An 18705-nucleotide genomic window follows, 5' to 3' on the forward strand; every position below is an offset into this window, starting at 1 on the left:
TTGGCGGAAACTAAGTTATCATAAATTATGCAAAAATTAGGGGCAGTGATGAGGAGTTCCACTGCGTAACTCAAATATCCCGTCCTCAAACCAACCCAGGTCTAGGGTACCCCTTTCAAATGATTTTAGGACAATGATAGTACCGAGAACGTCGAAAATGATATTGCAGAAAAACAGTCTATGTTTTAAAGCTAAAATAAATGGTAAAATTAAAAACACGTTCTTAAAAGATATTGCTTTTATTTTACCACATCACACAAATTAATAAAAGTGCAATCAATTTTATTGTGCAATCACAAGTTAAACTTGAATAAAAATGGTAAAGAGTCTTATTTAAATATACTTCTTCCATGCAAAATCAATCAACAATATAGTTTACGTGTTTCTATTGAACTCCATGGATACGTCGATTCTTAGTAAATAAGCACCACCATCTGCAAAACAATGTATCAAGGTTGTGGTTATAGTTATCGTTAACGAAAAGGTTATCATTATCCTATCTAATACACTCACACATTCACATTCACTTGTTGTAAAACAGTTCACACTTAAAAATATTTGCAGATTCAATCGACACGTTAAAAGGATGTGGTCTTGTTTCTTAATACAATGGTATCTGGTAAGAAGACAGTTGACTCTACTTGACGGGCAGTAGGGTCAGTAGGTATGGTGCGACCCCATCGGGGAGATACCACTTCTACGCTAATTTGAAGCAGTTCTGCGATTCGGTTCTGGAAGGGTGTGGATGCCGGATGGCTTATATACATGAATGATGCAGTTTTAGTTTTTATCAAAATCGGCGTCGTAACTCCTTTCAGCATTTTTCGCTAATCCTTATAGTTTTGGATTTGGCCCTGAAGGCTCATTTGAAAAATTCACCCTGTATAAGGTAACCATCTCGATCCTCGGGAGTGCACCTTTGACTGGAATTGGTCAGTGATATCCATGGGCAACAGTGATCTTTTACCATTAGGTGAACTTTAATCTTATAAAAAGTTGTGGATTCTTCTGCCGGATGAAAAAGTATTACGAAATAGCCTATACATGATATAACTAAATGTATTTTTGACGACTAACATACAAACGCATTTATTACTTACCTCAGAGTAAGAAAATAGATAATTTCAGCTACACTTAGAACTGAAAAGCCCATGAACAGCCCTAGAAGGCCACCACAGTTGGCGAGGAAGTCTACTTGTCCATAAAGTTCAGACCGTCGCAGTGTAGTAAATTGGGGTTCTTTCAAATAAACCTTCAATCTTGAAACTGTTAAACTGGAAAAATAGAATATCTAGGAACTAATGTTGTATTAATGTTTAATAATAATAAATATACTTCACTTCCTTCACTATCCTTCTTCGAAGGATGTGGAAAGGGAGACATGATTATTCGAGTCGTTTCAACTTAGTTCTCAGGAACGCATCAGTAGTCGACCTTAGGCAGGACTCTTATCATATCTGGGGTTGATTACAGATAGGCGTAAATAGTCCACAGGATCGTCTACTACTCCTATGTTATAAAAAAAATCTTACTCAGTTCCAAGGAGTGGTATGTTATTCGCTATAAGAAAAGCGTTCATATCAACATTTGCCTGTGAGGTCTCAGCTGCGTACTCTATCGAGGTGCAGGCGGGCAGGCAACTGCACCGCCCTGCAACAGCGAGAGCCTCATTCACTGTATCTTTATCACTCGTATGTCCATCAATACTAGATTGAACTTCCAGCTGCACCAGTTCCGCTAAAATATGGACAAATTATAATTTGTTTTTGTTAAAGACTGAGTTTTTTTTAATTGCTTAACCTAAAGATTAGGCAGACGTGCTACTTGATGGAAAGCAGTCAACGTCGCCATTTGCAACACCAGAGCTCTTTATACACCTTTTTTGAAGAGTCACCTTTTTATCTATATTAGCGTAAACGTATAGCTTGTTAGTCTCTATCTCTCGAGCAATTAGCAGGACCATGGCGTAGCGTGCGTATACAGTAAGTTATAGGTGTTGAAGATCGCGAGTGGTCTCACTGACCACTTGTACTCATGTTATATTGTTGGCATTGAATTTTTGTACATTTATACGCTTTTGTTTATTTTTTATACCGACACAATTGTTCCTTGATTTTAAAAACTTGTAGCGCACAAATTACCAAACTTAAATACTACCTTCCCATGTTTTATTTGCACTACAAGCTTTAGCTTTAAACTAGCGCAGCCTTACACAAAAGTAGGTATAGACCGAATGAAACTAGTCCCAACCCGATGGGTTTGTCTCATTTCATTATAGTTTGTATAGCCACCTTTCAACACTGTCATCAGGCCCTGAATATCATCAAGAGTTAAGACAACATACCTACATTATTGTGTTGTACTCCACACAATTAATATAATAATTTTAATATTAGCTATCTCGGTATAAAACATCTAGGATAAAATAAGATATTGAGTAGACTATCCTGGTTATAATAATAATTGAGAAGGCGATTTTTCTATCAGGGTTGTTGCTGATGCAGGTTTTTACTAGATCAGCGGATGCTGATGCTGATGCTGATTTTTTCACTTTAATATCAGCTGATGCTGATGCTGATATTTAAAAATACTAAATATAAATTTATTTTATACTGAGGTATTTGTACGTCCCTTACGAGAATAGTCTTTTTTCCCCAACTTCACAAAATGAGGCGGTTTCTCAATTCTACCGTAATACTCGTATATGTCTTATTTATGTTTCTTCGCGGATAACTTCGTCGTTTATGAACCGAACTGGATGATTTTTATTTTGTTGGAAAAAAAGATATTTCCAAAGTAGTTCCATTATAAGAAAATAAGGGTCTGATGATGGCAGACCAGAGAAATCTAGGGGAACTTTCAAAAATCGTAAGGGCGACTAGTGCATTTGTAAGATTTTTAGTATGTCATCACTAAAAAAGGTGAAAAAAAAAATTAAAAAATACAATCGACTTTCATGTCACTACAAAGCAAAAATCAACTGAAACAAATTTTGGCTCAGCACATATCTCCGAAGCCGGCGCTCATATTGAACACGCTGTTTACGCCGTTATGCAACGAAATATATTTAGCACCGACTTCAGAACCATGTACCAAACCAACATTCACTTCAGCTACCCTCCACTCTGCAGTGACACAGAAGTCGGCATTTATTTGTTATTTTTTTTACAAAACCTACACTGTGTTGTATCTTTGTTCAATAACGAAATATTTGGTCATATTGCACTTTTCACTGGATGTGGCATTATGAATTGAATACATAATTCTGTTATTGATTGATTGAACTATGATCGAAAGTTATTGATGTCTGACCAAATTACGTTGTCAATACAATCGAATGATTGTTTGATGACAACTTGTGTTTATAAACTTCTATGATTGGCTAAAACTCCACGTGATTTAAGCTCGGTCCCGCCTTCAACAAACACGTTACAATTTCAATATCAGCATTAAATATCAGCATCTTTTGTTGCGGATGCGGATGCTGATGCTGATATTTAAAAGAAAGCTGATAATTAGCGGATGCTGATGCTGATGCTGATATTCGCAACAACCCTATTTTCTATTGCGTGTTCTACATGCTACTTACTCTGAGCTGAAGATAAACAATACATGCTACCCGCTCCGCAAGTTTTTACGCCAGGCCCATCTTAAATAAAAAATACAAAGAGTAAGTGAAAAGTATCTTATGTTAATTATATAAGTGGTTGTTAATAAGAAATCAACAAAATAATTATCTAGTAAAGTGCTGGAAAGTTCTTAACCTTTACATAAGCGACGTTACCTATCACACGAATTCGATTTGCTGATGAATGATGAATATGGACAAGAGGAAAATCATTGTTTCATATCGTCTAGCATATAGGATAAAGTTTTAACTATATGCTATAGCAGTTAAAAGAAGGTTCTTTTAAACAATGTTTTTCAGTTATAAGTACTTTTTTCTGATTAAGTGTTTTGTTTAAGCACTGCTGTTTAGTTTTAGTTACTTTAGCAAGTAAACCAGAACGGTTTAAAGAGGTAAGGAAGATATACGAATCACTCCAATATCCATAAGCGGCAATTTCCTCTCACCATTAGGTTAGGATGTTCGGTGGCAGATTTTGAAGGTGGTAGAACCCTTTGTGGTTCGACTCCGGCGGCACCACCACCACACCTATTTTTACCTAATAACAGCAGTGTTAGGCGCTGCTGTGTTCCGGTTTGAAGGGTGTGGTAAGGGAGACAGACTTTTCCGAGGCGTTCCAGCTTAGTCCTCAGGGATAGCGGCGCATCTGTGGCCGACCTCAGGTAGGAATATCTAATCCTATCTGGGCTTAATTACAGATGTCCATGGGCGGCAGTAGCCACTTACCATTAGGTGGACTGTACTGCTACTCCTATACTATTAAAAAAAAAAAAATATTATATAGGTACAGAGTGAATATTTCAAATGGGCCTTCAGGGTCAAATCTGAAACTAACATGGAAGAATTAGTTAGTTATGGATTCCTTCATATTAATCCATAACAAATTAATTCTTCCATGTTTTTCGTGTATTGTCATAAATATATATTTTCTTCAAAATTTGGCTTCAGATTTGATCCTTTTAAGCGACACTATCCAATGATGGAATAATACAGGATGTGTTTTTTTTTCAAAATGAACACTATCGATTCCCAGCTAAAAAGCTATTTAAAAAAACGAATGATGTAGTTTTAGTTTTTATCAAAATCGGCCTCGTAACCCCTTTCAGCATTTTTTGCTTATCCTTATAGATTCAGATTTGGCCGTGAAGGCCCCTTTGTAAAATTCAACCTGTATACTTTTTCACGGAACTGGTAAGGAACTACTCTTTTTTGAGAAACCTGTTAAAGATACTTACGTGGTAGTCCAAAATGAACACAACCACATTTTGCATTGGTAAAATTAGCCAAACACTCTAATTCACAATTTGATTGCGTGTAAATTTTGAAGAATCGAAGATACCGCTCGTTAGAGAAGTAACATTGACGTCTGCAAATAAATTGATTTTAGGTAATATCTATCAAATATGATTATAATATTTTTAACCACAGCCCGCGATTTCGTCTGAGTGAGTCTGGGTGGGCAAGATTTCCTTCTGTTACGTGCTAAATAAATATAGCCTAATTTACCCTGGGCTACCCAGCAAAAAAATAAATTAGTTGTATAGGAACACTTACGTGTAGAGCATCTACTAGTAGGTACATATTTAAGTGTTAGACATGTACTAGTAGGATGTAGTTTTACTAATATACAATTGGCCTGCGAGGTTAACTTTCATTTGTAGGTAATACTTTATTATAGATACGACCATGTGGAATACCAGGCCATAATTGCTTTTAAAACAATGAAGTAGTGAAGGAAAAGTCGCAAGGAAATTCTTATAACAGTAATATAACCTTTGAGAACTGTAGTCCTTGAGGCCCTCTGTTGCTGTCATCATCTTCGGTTTGACTGCAACCAACAAATCTTGGGACAATGGAAACTGAATCGAGTGTCGGGAGATGCTTGGCAGCTCGGCTGGGCTGTGTAGATATATCTACAAAAACATGTTATTTTTTATTAATTTATTGTAGTATGTAATGTTTGATATTCGACAATCACACTAAAATCAGATAAGACCTGGACAAGAAATCCTAAATCTGAAACAATTGAAATAAATTGAGACTTTAACGTAAAAGTAAGATGCACAAAAATTATAACAATCCAACATAGTTGGAAGCACGAGAATAAATAGAGTTCAATCTAATTGACTATATCCTAATGCAACAGAGATGGTCAATATCAATTTTATTGGTGGTTAAACCTGGAGCTGTAGGAGTAATCTATAATTATTATTTATAACAATGTTTAATTATAAGCAAGACCGCGTTACGATAAAGCAAAATCTTAACATGATCTTGCTTCCTGAATTACGCACAGGTCCGGATTTGGCACAACGAAAAAGCGGAGGCAACTAATTATTTTTCGAATAAAAGGAATATTTTGTTTTTCTGTCAAGTCTTTCAAAAATGTATCTGTTCACTGTTGCAATTCAAAAAATATTTTAGCAAGAAAGTAAAAACGCGAAAGAAAAGAGAAAACTCGTCAAAATTGGGATATTTTATATCTCCATTTTTCGGCCCCTATCTTGTGGAGGTCCATCCTTATACTGTGGCAGTACCGCCTGCCCTCCCCGAAATCCGGCTCAGATTACACAAAAACGTTCGATTGTGTCAAGTAGGATGTGTGTAAGTACAAGACATAGAAGCTTCAGGGCATAAAAACAAATCTTGTACATAGCCTTTACAAAGAAATGGTCAAATAGTAGCACACGTCGGCCATATTCTATCCCAAGATTCCAATCATTTAAACAGCAGCAACGGAAGAAATTTACAAAATCTACAGTACGTTGTAAGCCAAAACAGGATTAAACAAGTATATTACCTTGAAACCTTGCATCATGTTGCACGTATAATCCATGTTTAAATTATAGCTATAAATACCAACTACTAAGTTGTCTTTACCACCGTTCCCCTGTGAATTAAAAAAGTGGGGTCATTCGGAAAAATGGTATTATAGTATCATGTTTGAAAAGTGGAAGAACATGTGTTGTAGAAGCATATATCGAAATGTTTCGGTGGGTCATATGAGAAGATTATTTTAGTCCTCAGAAGTAGCACTGCAATTCACTGCATCAATGGCCGAACTCAAATGGGAATCCGATTCCATCTGGTATTCATTACAAATAGCCATGGGCGGATGCCATGAGGTGGACTTCATGCTCGTTTGATACATCTGCATTAAAAATGATAATACACAAGTATTTAATGGTAATAGAAAGACAATTTTCACTAAGCATTTACTAATATATGCCATGATAATAAAACTAACAAATACTTACTAGAAATTAATCAAAAAATTATAAATTGGTAGTATAGAACCCACCATGTGCGAGTTCAACTCGTACTTTTCCAATTATTTGTTTGACTGTCATTTCATTTATACTTACGGATCCCCGATACGGATAAGTTTCAAGCGGAGTAGAGGGTGGGTAACCTGCTTCCAAAGTCCATGATTGTGTAGAATTGCTATTTCTCTTATTCATGTACTCGTAATCCTTATGTAAACTTAAAAATAGCATTTAAATAAATTAATAGCTTACAGATCATAAAACGTTAAACTATACAGCAATAAAGCACATAGCATGTTATAATGGAATCTGCGCTTACGATGGAGACTAGTGATACTGATTTCAGTTCTGTGACTGAACTGTCAGTTCTTTATTTTTCATGCTATTAAGCGCTAACATAAAAATCTTCTTTATATTAATAGTCTTCGTCAATGTATACCTAGACGTGCACATAAGTGGAAACTTCAACATACATGCAAATCATAACTTTGATTTGTACTAATAGTTTAGGCCAGACCCGTGCATCATGTTTGAGAAGTTGAAAGTCAATTTTTCTACAAAATATTTTGACATAAATCAGTTTTCCGATTTATTCACTTGATTATATAAAGTTAAAGGTGCGTTATGAAAGGCAAAAGTGATATACATGTAAACCAAATAATGCTGCGCCCATTCACTTGTCAAACCTCAACAAATCGTAACGAATTCAAACGTATAGATAGAGTGTCACTTGATTTGTGTAGTTTTGCAGGCGACAGTGGCTCAACTTTTGATTACCAAATGCAAGTCAATAGTTTGTAGAAGATTAAAGTTTGCGGTGCCAAGTAAAGTGTCAAGTGTGCAAGGTAAACAAAAGAATCCGAGTAACTGCCTCTTGGGGGTGTAAAAGGAAGCTGCGTGCGTTATCACGTCATATTGCCAAATTGATTATTTACTTCTCCATTCTGAATAGTTCATCAGGACCTAACATGTTGAAAGTTTGGCATAAACCTTCTTCCATGACAATTGGAGAAAATATTTTTTCGCAAATAGGCGTGTCTTTCCACAAACAATAGTTTAAGAAATCTCCGAAGTCCACCGATAGCTATAAATCAAGGTTAATCTGTTAGCTTATATAATTTGAAAAGTAACACTACATGGTCGATAGAATGTAACAGTATCCACAGTTTGGACAATACAAACTCCAAAAAAGGAGTAGGCAATAAATGAAAACCTCTTTGAAACTTACTTTTATTTCATAAATTTACTTCTCAGCAATAGAAACTATTTTATTAATAAATTAAACATCGCCTAGGGTTAAAACACTTCTTATGAAGCCAATTTCAGAAAGCTCGAGTAATTGTCTTGTGCATTTGTTTAGACACCATCACCATTGCACCAGCTTCGATTCAATTTAACAACAGTACCATTAGTATGAGTTTTTACGTTTGTTCGAAAACGTTCAACGTTTACAAATTCGCTCACACAGTGCTCCCGTGGACCGGAACTAAAATTTCACATTATGAGTTTTAAAAAACTGAATAGTTAAATGTAACGACATTTAATTAAAAAATATAAAAATAATGCGTTTATTTTTACATTTTTAATTTTATTTTGATAGCGGTATAGTTCCGTTTTTTTGAACTTTTACTGCGGAATTTTAGTTCCGATCCGGTCCACGAAAGCGCTGTAGGAGCTTATTCGTAAGCTCGAAAAACTCGTACTAAGGGTACGGCTAATGGGCCAAATTTAACTCACAACATTTAATAAAGGTGAGGATACATAAACGTTTGTAAAATATAACATACGTCTTTTATATTTCCAACTGTTATCTTTCCGTCTGTGAAATTTTTGTCACTGTCAACGTACTTTTTACATGCCATTGAAAAATCTTCAACCATTTGTGTCCTATAGAAAGCGAATATTTAATATATTATACATAACTACATTACTACATATATTATAAACATGAAGATAGCAATTCAGTCATACATTGATTCAATATTAATTATGTCTATAAATATAATTATTAAAGGTGATAGAACCCTTTGTGGTTCGACTCCGGCGGCACCACCGCCACACCTATTTCTGCATAATCACAGCAGTGTTAGACGCTGCTGTGTTCCGGTTTGAAGGGTGTGGTAAGGGAGACAGACTTTTCTGAGGCGTTCCAGCTTAGTCCTCAGGGGTAGCGGCGCATCTGTGGCCGACCTCAGGTAGGAATATCTAATCCTATCTGGGGTTAATTACAGATGTCCATGGGCGGCAGTAGCCACTTACCACCAGATGGACTGCATGCATGTCTGCTACTCCTATATTATAAAAAAAATATTAATTATATAAATATATTAATTTTACCTATGGAAATAAATATAAAACTACTAACATTTATTTTTTTCCTTGATATTTTATGTGAAATTGACTAAACAAATAAGTATGGAATAAGCTCCAAAATTCCTCTAATTGTGGGAAAAGACTAGTGTCCAACAGGGGACATTAAAAGCAGCCAAGCAATATCTAGTAGCATGGGTAAGTGGTTAATCTACTGTAAGTGGCAGACCAGCGCGTCTAACCATCGAGACCATGTCTAAATCATAAATAATGAAGTAGGTATATTTTTTCCACTATCTCAGAAGTGTTTTTTTTAGTCTGAGGCACATATCATAGTTCTTTATAATAAAAAAGAGTGGCCGTTTAAAATGGGGGATTGCATACCCGTTTACAGTGTTACAATTTAAAAAATACTCACTCTTTTTCTGTAAGATTGGCTTTAGTGTCCTCTTCGTCATAGAGCTTATAATATTTAGTAAAATTGAATCGCTTTGAAGATGCTTTTGATTGGAAACAGATGGTTATAGCTGGGAAAGGAATCTAAAAAAAATGAAGGAAAATAAGTGTTGTTTTTCTGACGCATAATAATATATTATCGAAATTATACCTACTTGCCAAGCCGGAGTTAAACTTTCAGCGAAGCTGACCATCACTGGACTTTCATCCCATTTTATCCAAACTTTCCGTATGAGATACGCGCAATATATTACGCATAATACAAACATAAAAAGCCAAAATATTCTGAAAAAAAGTTATGATTTTTTTTTATTTTGTGCGGAACCTTAACTCTTTTCCTAAAATTTACTAGTCTAAGACACTTCTTATATCATCAGCTAAAGCCAGTGGTAGTTCCGGCAAAATCAGTCCATCAGAGATAAGCCAGACAATACAGTCAGTCAAAAAAAAATATAAGTGTTTGTTTTGTAAAAAATATATATTCATATCCATGTAGTAAAAACACTTAAATTGATATTAGAAACAGACACATCATTTTTATGTATTTGCCTATGCAAATATATATAAAAATACATCTATGTATTAGTATAAAATGTCATTGTGTATTTGTATATATTTTTTCATATCAGGCCTGCCCTCACTTCCGATTCTAACTCCGACATCAACAAATTATAAAGTTACTAATACAATTACTCTAATAAATAGCATTTTATTTTTTCTTCAATACATGAAATAACCAAAAGTTCACTTATGGATTTTTAACTGACTTCAGTAATGGATTTTTAACCTGGTTTTGTCACAAGTATCGTATACTATTTTATAGCTCGTGTGACATAAACCCGCTTATACTTGTGAAGAAATATGAAAAAATATGATAATTATTTTGAAACTTATAAATGATTGAAACTAAAAATTATGAACTAAAAAAGCAATAAAAATGTGACACAACCAAAACCATTGAAATTTATCAAGCCATTTAGGCTACATACAGGCGTATTATATACATAACTAATACTAGTGATACAGTAGAAAATCGATTATCCGGACCTTAGTTATAAATATTCGTGATTGTTCGGATTGTGATACGTGAACAAGTAACTTTGTAATAACCCTTACAGATCAGCCACATTTTGTGTGACTTGTGCATTTAAATTCCGGAAAGTCGCCAAATCGCAACAAAATAGTTACTATAAAAAACAAAAACCAGATTGCTTAAAATATAACCTATGTTATCGCCACAATTTAGACGAATTCAGCGACACATCATGTATCAAAATTAATGAAGTCGTTTGAGTTTGCCAAAGAATGAAAAATACATACGTAACAAACATATAGTCGAAAAACATCACCTTCCTAAATCGGTTTAAATAGCTTTTCTTCATAAACTCAATTATCCAAATTTTCGATAATCCGAATGCCACAAATACGACAACAAATAGGTCGCTTAGTCGAGATTCTACTGGAGTAGTATTATGGCTAATTTTGATAACGATTCCTAATTTAAATATCTCCTACTATGGTGTGTGGCGAAAATAAAACAAACACAGTCAAAACAAACAATAAAATTCGATAAAGCCCAATAGTTAGTCTTATAGTGATGCTATTGCTTAGTATGTACTAGGGTTGTTGCGAATATCAGCATCAGCATCAGCATCAGCTGATTATCAGCTTTCTTTTAAATATCAGCATCAGCATCCGCATCCGCAACAAAAGATGCTGATATTTAATGCTGATATTGAAATTGTAACGTGTTCGTTGAAGATGGGACCGAGCTTAAATCACGTGGAGTTTTAGCCAATCACAGAAGTTTATAAACACAAGTTGTCATCAAACAATCATTCGATTATATTGACAATTGGTCAGACATCAATAACTTTCGATCATAGTTCAATCAATCAATAACAGAATTATGTATTCAATAGTAAAAAAGATAAAATCATAAATAAAATAAACCATCTAAAATTGCCGTGTGAGGCATGGTTCCCAAAACGCTGGCGGCGTTTCCTTGTTGAACGGCCAGGCTTAGCCTTTGAGCAAAATAGCCAGCTTTTTGGTCACCGGAAGCAGTGACAAGTTTGGCCGACATATCTGACATGAATTTTTTCATGTCAGATGACCATGGACCCATTGTCTCTATTGCAAGCGCCGCAAACAAATAATTGTCTAATAAATTATTATATTTACGGCGCTTGAGAGTTTGGGCATGGTCGGCTGCGGCCCCCGCACACACAGATGTATTGCTTACGTGCGATGGGGCCAAGGTGTCTACGCACGTCGCGTCCCATACCAGGGGTCGTCCGAGACTCCATGGAACTAGAGTGATTCCATCGGGTCTCTTGCCATCGTCTCTAAAAAGGCCTGGAGGTTCTAACGTCGCAGGTATAGAGACGGTAGCAAGTGCCCGACGAATCAAACTGTTCAGAGTCCCGTGACGATACCCACCTCCTCCTGCCCACACGGACAAAAATGAGGCTCGCAAATCCTGGCACCGAGCCGGAGACCTATGGAAATACGCAAAGTTATAGGATCCAGCACGGTGCCAATACTGTTGGATGGGAGTGCGTGTAACCAATGCCCTGAATCGCTTTGGGCAACAGCTAATAACCGGGCCCTATCAGTGTTGTCCGGACATCTTTCCAGAAGGCAATTCAATTCATAATGCCACATCCAGTGAAAAGTGCAATATGACCAAATATTTCGTTATTGAACAAATATACGACACAGTGTAGTATTTGTAAAAAAAATAACAAATAAATGCCGACTTCTGTGTCACTGGCCTGCAGAGTGGAGGGTAGCTGAAGTGGATGTTGGTTTGGTACATGGTTCTGAAGTCGGTGCTAAATATATTTCGTTGGATAACGGCGTAAACAGCGTGTTCAATATGAGCGCCGGCTTCGGAGATATGTGCTGAGCCAAAATTTGTTTCAGTTGATTTTTGCTTTGTAGTGACATGGAAGTCGAAGTTTTTTTTCACCTTTTTTAGTGATGACATACTAAAAATCTTACAAATGCACTAGTCGCCCTTACGATTTTTGAAAGTTCCCCTCGATTTCTCTGGTGATCAGACCCTTATTTTCTTATAATGGAACTACTTTGGAAATATCTTTTTTTCCAACAAAATAAAAATCATCCAGTTCGGTTCATAAACGACGAAGTTATCCGCGAACAAACATAAAAAAGACATATGGAAGAATTGAGAAACCTCCTCATTTTGTGAAGTTGGTTAAAAAAGACTATTCTCGTAAGGGACGTACAAATCAGTATAAAATATATTTATTATTTAGTATTTTTAAATATCAGCATCAGCATCAGCATCAGCTGATATTAATCTGAAAAAATCAGCATCAGCATCAGCATCAGCTGATCTAGTAAAAACCTGCATCAGCAACAACCCTGGTATGTACACAATGGCAAAAACATTTATAAATACGTCCAAAATAAAATATTAAAATAATTATAGCTTTAAACAAAATACTCATTACTCACTTTTAATTTTTAAATGGCATTTAAAATTATGAAACGTTCATAGCTATGTTTATTTTTTTCAACTGTGAGGGTAGTGTATTAATATTCGTACGGTGTAAAAATCGGCTACTTTGGACACAGAAATGCGTGGCTAAAATGCGGGTTTAGGTCACAGAGTGCTATAATAGTACATTACAATACGAGGACGAAAAATTTTTTTCTGACAAGTGTGAGTTTGCAGTAGGGTTGTTGCGAATATCACCATCAGCATCAGCATCCGCTGATTATCAGCTTTCTTTTAAATATCAGCATCAGCATCCGCATCCGCAACAAAAGATGCTGATATTTAATGCTGATATTGAAATTGTAATGTGTTCGTTGAAGGCGGGACCGAGCTTAAATCACGTGGAGTTTTAGCCAATCACAGAAGTTTATAAACACAAGTTGTCATCAAACAATCATTCGATTGTATTGACAACGTAATTTGGTCAGACATCAATAACTTTCGATCATAGTTCAATCAATCAATAACAGAATTATGTATTCAATTCATAATGCCACATCCAGTGAAAAGTGCAATATGACCAAATATTTCGTTATTGAACAAATATACGACACAGTGTAGTATTTGCAAACAAGTAATTAATTAAAAAAATCAAAAACCCGACTGCACCAAAGAGGCTGTAGTAGAATTTCCAAAAGCAGTGAAATAGGCATTTCATTATTTTTATCCAGAAAGCCAAATACAAAGTTTCGTAGTAGATGTCGGCTTCAAAACCAAAAGATATTCAAACAATATTATCCTATTTTATCCTCGTAGTGCTCATTTACGCTATATAAAGAACCTATGTGTAAAATTCCAGCACGCTTAAGTTCAGCGGTTTCCCTTTGCGTGGATCTCACTCACACAGCACAGCAACTCACTCATTTAGTCAGACAGTCATCTCGATGTGTATATACGAGTATATATGTACTAGCTGACCCGGCAAACTTTTTGTTGCCATATAAATAAAAAAAATGTTAAGGGTGAACAACCCTTATCACTTAGGGGTAAAAAAATAGATAGTGGCCGATTCTCAGACCTACTGAATATGTAAATAAAATTTGGTGAAAATCGGTGAAGCCGTTTCGGAGAAGTACGGTAACTAACACGAGAATTTTAAAGATATATTATATAATGTATGTGTAATCTCCTCTTAATTTCCTTTATTTTGACACCCTACTCGGTAGGTTTGGTTAACTTTTTTTAAAACGTGTAACTATTTCGCGAAAAAATTCACCATTTACGGTCTATAAAATATATAACTTCAGTAAATCAAAGTTTCGGTTATTATTTTACCTCGTTAGAGGTAGAATTTCATTATTTTTATCCAACAAGCCTGATACAAAATTTCATAGTGTTTGCTTCAAAATTGACGATTGTTCAAATGAACTTTTAACTCTTATTTTACCCTCTACGGGGTTGATTTTTCGGAGGGGAATAAATAAGTGCGTCCTTGTTCCTATCCAGAAAGCCAAATACAAAATTTTATAGTAGTTGCTTCAAAATTAAAGGATTTCAAAAAAACTGTTTTCCCCTATTTTACCCTCTTAAGGGTAGAATTTCCAAAAGGCCATTTTTAGTACTTATTCACGCTATATAGAGAACCTATGTGCAAAATTTCAGAACTGTAAAGTCCTTGGTTTAGGCTGTACGTTGATTTCTGAAAAATGAAAAAGTCATTTAGTTGGTCAGTCAGTCAGTCACCTTACTGTTTTATATATATACATATATGTTTTTATAATCTCCGTTTAATTTCCTTTCATTTGATACCCTACTCGATAGGTTCGGTTAACTTTTTGTTTTAAATGTGTTACTATTTCGCGCCAAAAATCCGCCATTTTGATTTTTTTTTACCAACACCTATCTAAGGACACTCGGTTCATTGAGACAAATATAATGACACCTTAACTGTTGAAATTCATCCAGCCGTTAGTTAGATCGAATCAAATAAAGAAAGACAAACATACAAGATACGCGCGAAAAACATAACCCTTAAACCCTTAAACGACGAAGTTATCCGCGAACAAACATAAAAAAGACATATGGTAGAATTGAGAAACCTCCTCATTTTGTGAAGTTGGTTAAAAAAGACTATTCTCGTAAGGGACGTACAAATACCTCAGTATAAAATATATTTATTATTTAGTATTTTTAAATATCAGCATCAGCATCAGCATCAGCTGATATTAATCTGAAAAAATCAGCATCAGCATCAGCATTAGCTGATCTAGTAAAAACCTGCATCAGCAACAACCCTGGTTTGCAGGCCGAGCCGCAGGCGAGGACTGCAATCACACGAGTCAGAAAAACATTTTTCGTCCGCGTGTTGTATAAAATTTTATATTACGGGGTCGGAAATGGGGGTTTTGCGCACGCGAAGCGTGCGTAAATGGTCAATTTACGCACGCCGTGATATAAAATATGTTTTCTATATTAAGACCAGAATATGAATTGTCAAATACTGCAGTGAAATATGTTATACGGTATTATAAAATGTAAATCAACGATAAAAATGCATAATATTATCTATTACCCTATTACCCCTATTATTTGACGATAACAAAATCTAACACATAAACTTACTTTTCAGCGTATGTTCTCTTTTTCTCCCCAATGTATCTAAGTCCGTGAAGATTAGAATTTGCGGTAAAGTCGATCAAATATTCTTTTATAAATTTTCCTTTCGCCTTTTTGTGAACTGTATCATTAGTTCCAACCTCTTGTACACCGTTTTCCAAATCTATTTCAGGTAGTCTGCCAGTGCTATTTGATCTGAAAGGTAACAATAGCTAGATAATGACAATAAAAACCAAAAACCCAACTGCTTAAATATATAGCCTAACTTACTTCCACAACTTGACGAACCCAACTCCAAGGAAGTTAAAATCCGTCAAGCTGTTTATGCTGCAGCAGGGCGAAACAAAGAAGGAGACATACCTACATGCACTGGGCCGGATTTAAGGGAGGGCAACCTGGGCAGCAGCCCCGGGGCCTCCACAAAAGAGGGGCCCCCACAATAGAGACGTCGGATTTTTTTTTAATTCCGACTAGTAAACACTAGTAAAAAAAACATATCTTTTCTTTTGCTATTTTTTTCGCTGTTTTACTTTTATCTACAGTACTTTGTACAAACATGAATACTAGAAGAATCTACCTGCGTTTCACAATAAAATATTTATTGAAAAACTCAACTGAAAAAATTGTTCATTTTATTCGGAAAATAATTTGGGGCCAGGGGGCCTCCACTCCTTTGTTGCCCCAAGGCCTCTAGACCTCTAAATCTGGCCCTGTACATGCATACATATGCTTGAAAAACATTGCCATCCCCAGTCAGATAAAAAGGTAGTAAGATCGATATGCATGAATAGGAATAACAAATTACTTAATGGGTGCTTTTGATTCATTACTTAAGATAAGTCATAGAGATAAGTAAAGTTTAACATGGCGCGATTTTTACTTCAGTGAAAGGAAGTAAAAATCCTAAATTAACAATAAAATGCCAAATTTTCTGAGATTAAAAATATTTCATATACTATTAATAATTACTATACCTTCTGAGCTCCTTCATGATGACCGGCAATAACGGAAACCAGTTACCTTATGAAAACTTGTTCGTTTTGGCGCTGTTGTACATAAAATGTCCATTATTTCCGCAAATTATCCCTACGGAGCAATACAGCACAATATTGGATGGCGTAATAATACAGGGTGTATTTTAATTTATATTCATAATAAACTTTGCCATCCACGCCTAATGAACAATATTCACCCTGTATAAAAATAATGGAATTAAAATGGATTAAGACAGTATCAACACGTGTAGTAATAGTAACAACCCTTAATTATGAGTTTAATTAACGTTAAATAGATTATGGGACTGTATATGTAAGGTAATATCAATAATTGACTCAGTAAACATTTAATTAGTTTTTAGTTCAAAGTGATACATAAATATTCCCTGAAGGTATACAACACGCACATCCTAGGCTATGTACGATGAATGTACTAAATTTAATTACATTATAACATATGAGTAACAACTGGTAATACAGTTGTTACTCGCGACTTTACATGTGTAGATCATAATTAAATATTTTGTCCCATATCTGCAGTACTAGCTTCAGTAGTAGGCTCTGCGATGATCAGTAAGTATTCTTTCGCTTTTATATAGGTAGGTACTAACATTTGCATTGCATACCTAAGGGGTTTAACTGTTTATTGTATTACGTCCGTTTTCTTGTAACGTCATTTACACTAATAGGCTTACCTTGCCGTTGTAAATGAGGTCACTTGCTTAATCCTGGGGTTAAACATAATATAATAAGAACCTTTGGTAGGGGCTTGTTGCCGTATGAAGATGAGCAAACAAGCTGATTATCTTCTTTACCTATTCCCAAACAACATTAAACTGTTCACTATCTAATCTTATGTATTCAGGATGCAGTTTGCTTCACTACAAAACTTAAAACGATGGTTGTATTGTATGTAGGCGCGTTAAAGTTAATTAACGTAGGTCCCAAATCTAAAGAGATCTGTTTAAAATCCAAAATGCTTAGCATATATTTAATATTTAATCATATTATTTTTTTTTGTTTTAATAGGTCAATATTGTTTAATACGTACAATTTAATATTTAAGCATGATATTGCTATTGCACGACTCATGATGCGAAGCATCAGAGAGTGCTTTACGATCGAAAAATTTTTTTCGCTTCATTTTGGCGGCTATTTTTATTATTATAGCCTTGATAGTTCACGGAATCAAGATATTTTGCATACTATTGTCGAGATAATTTAATGGAGATTAATTCCATACTTTTTAAAAATTGATTTACTGCAATAGAATTGGAAAAAAACACCAAAATAGGTCAAAAAATTTTCCTGTCCGTCATGTGTGAAACCTGAAAACACTGTAACTTGTGAAAAAATCCATCATTTGAGTTATTTTTTTTTTTTTAAATTCTAATCGACGATTGTAAGTCACTGAATGCGAATGATTAATTAATTCAATGTCGTTTAATTGCAATTAATAAAAAAAGAAAACTACAAGACTGTATATCTATAGATATTATGTACATGTATTCCACCAGGGGCGCTTGTGCAGTACCTTCTTCCTACTACAGCTGTTTTTTCGGCAATTAATTTTGAACGACTTAAGTTTTTTTTTTTTTATATTTCATAATTAAATGAGCATTATGAGTCGTGCACTTTTGGATTTTCCAAACTTTCTATTTAATTATTTGCTCCAAAACTGAAATGCATGTCGACCCATACATGATAATACACATGCATTTTTCATACATACATACATACAGATATCATAATATTGTGTATAATTATACCAATATATTATAGTCGTCTATATTCAGTTTCTCCATTGTTAATATTACTTAGTACAATTTCATGTTTTCTGGTGTTTTTATCATTACTCATGCATCGAACAAAATTTAAAATTTGTCGAGGTTTATTTCGAAGGTAACTCGAATGCGGCAAGATGAGATAAATTATGAAGAGTCAAAGCGTGCGCGGCACAAACTC

General features: G+C 35.0%; 1 protein-coding gene across 1 annotated transcript; it reads right to left on the bottom strand.

Annotated features, from left to right (window-relative positions):
* Positions 1-271: 271 nt before the first annotated feature.
* Positions 272-17051, bottom strand: LOC140753719 (pickpocket protein 28-like). The gene is made up of 14 exons (XM_073088482.1): positions 16720-17051; positions 15752-15940; positions 9816-9945; positions 9623-9744; positions 8682-8781; positions 7830-7978; positions 6994-7111; positions 6429-6518; positions 5402-5541; positions 4864-4994; positions 3590-3649; positions 1533-1737; positions 1101-1274; positions 272-434 (listed from the first exon to the last, which is right to left on the bottom strand). The coding sequence occupies exons 1-14, from the start codon at positions 16734-16736 to the stop codon at positions 386-388; spliced, it is 1674 nt and encodes a 557-aa protein (XP_072944583.1). The 5' UTR covers positions 16737-17051; the 3' UTR covers positions 272-385.
* Positions 17052-18705: the final 1654 nt, after the last annotated feature.

Source organism: Epargyreus clarus, unplaced genomic scaffold (assembly GCF_041222505.1).
Source record: "Epargyreus clarus isolate Ecla_fem2 unplaced genomic scaffold, WU_Ecla_fem_2.2 ptg000027l, whole genome shotgun sequence".
In the NCBI taxonomy this organism is placed as follows: Eukaryota; Metazoa; Arthropoda; class Insecta; order Lepidoptera; family Hesperiidae; genus Epargyreus; species Epargyreus clarus.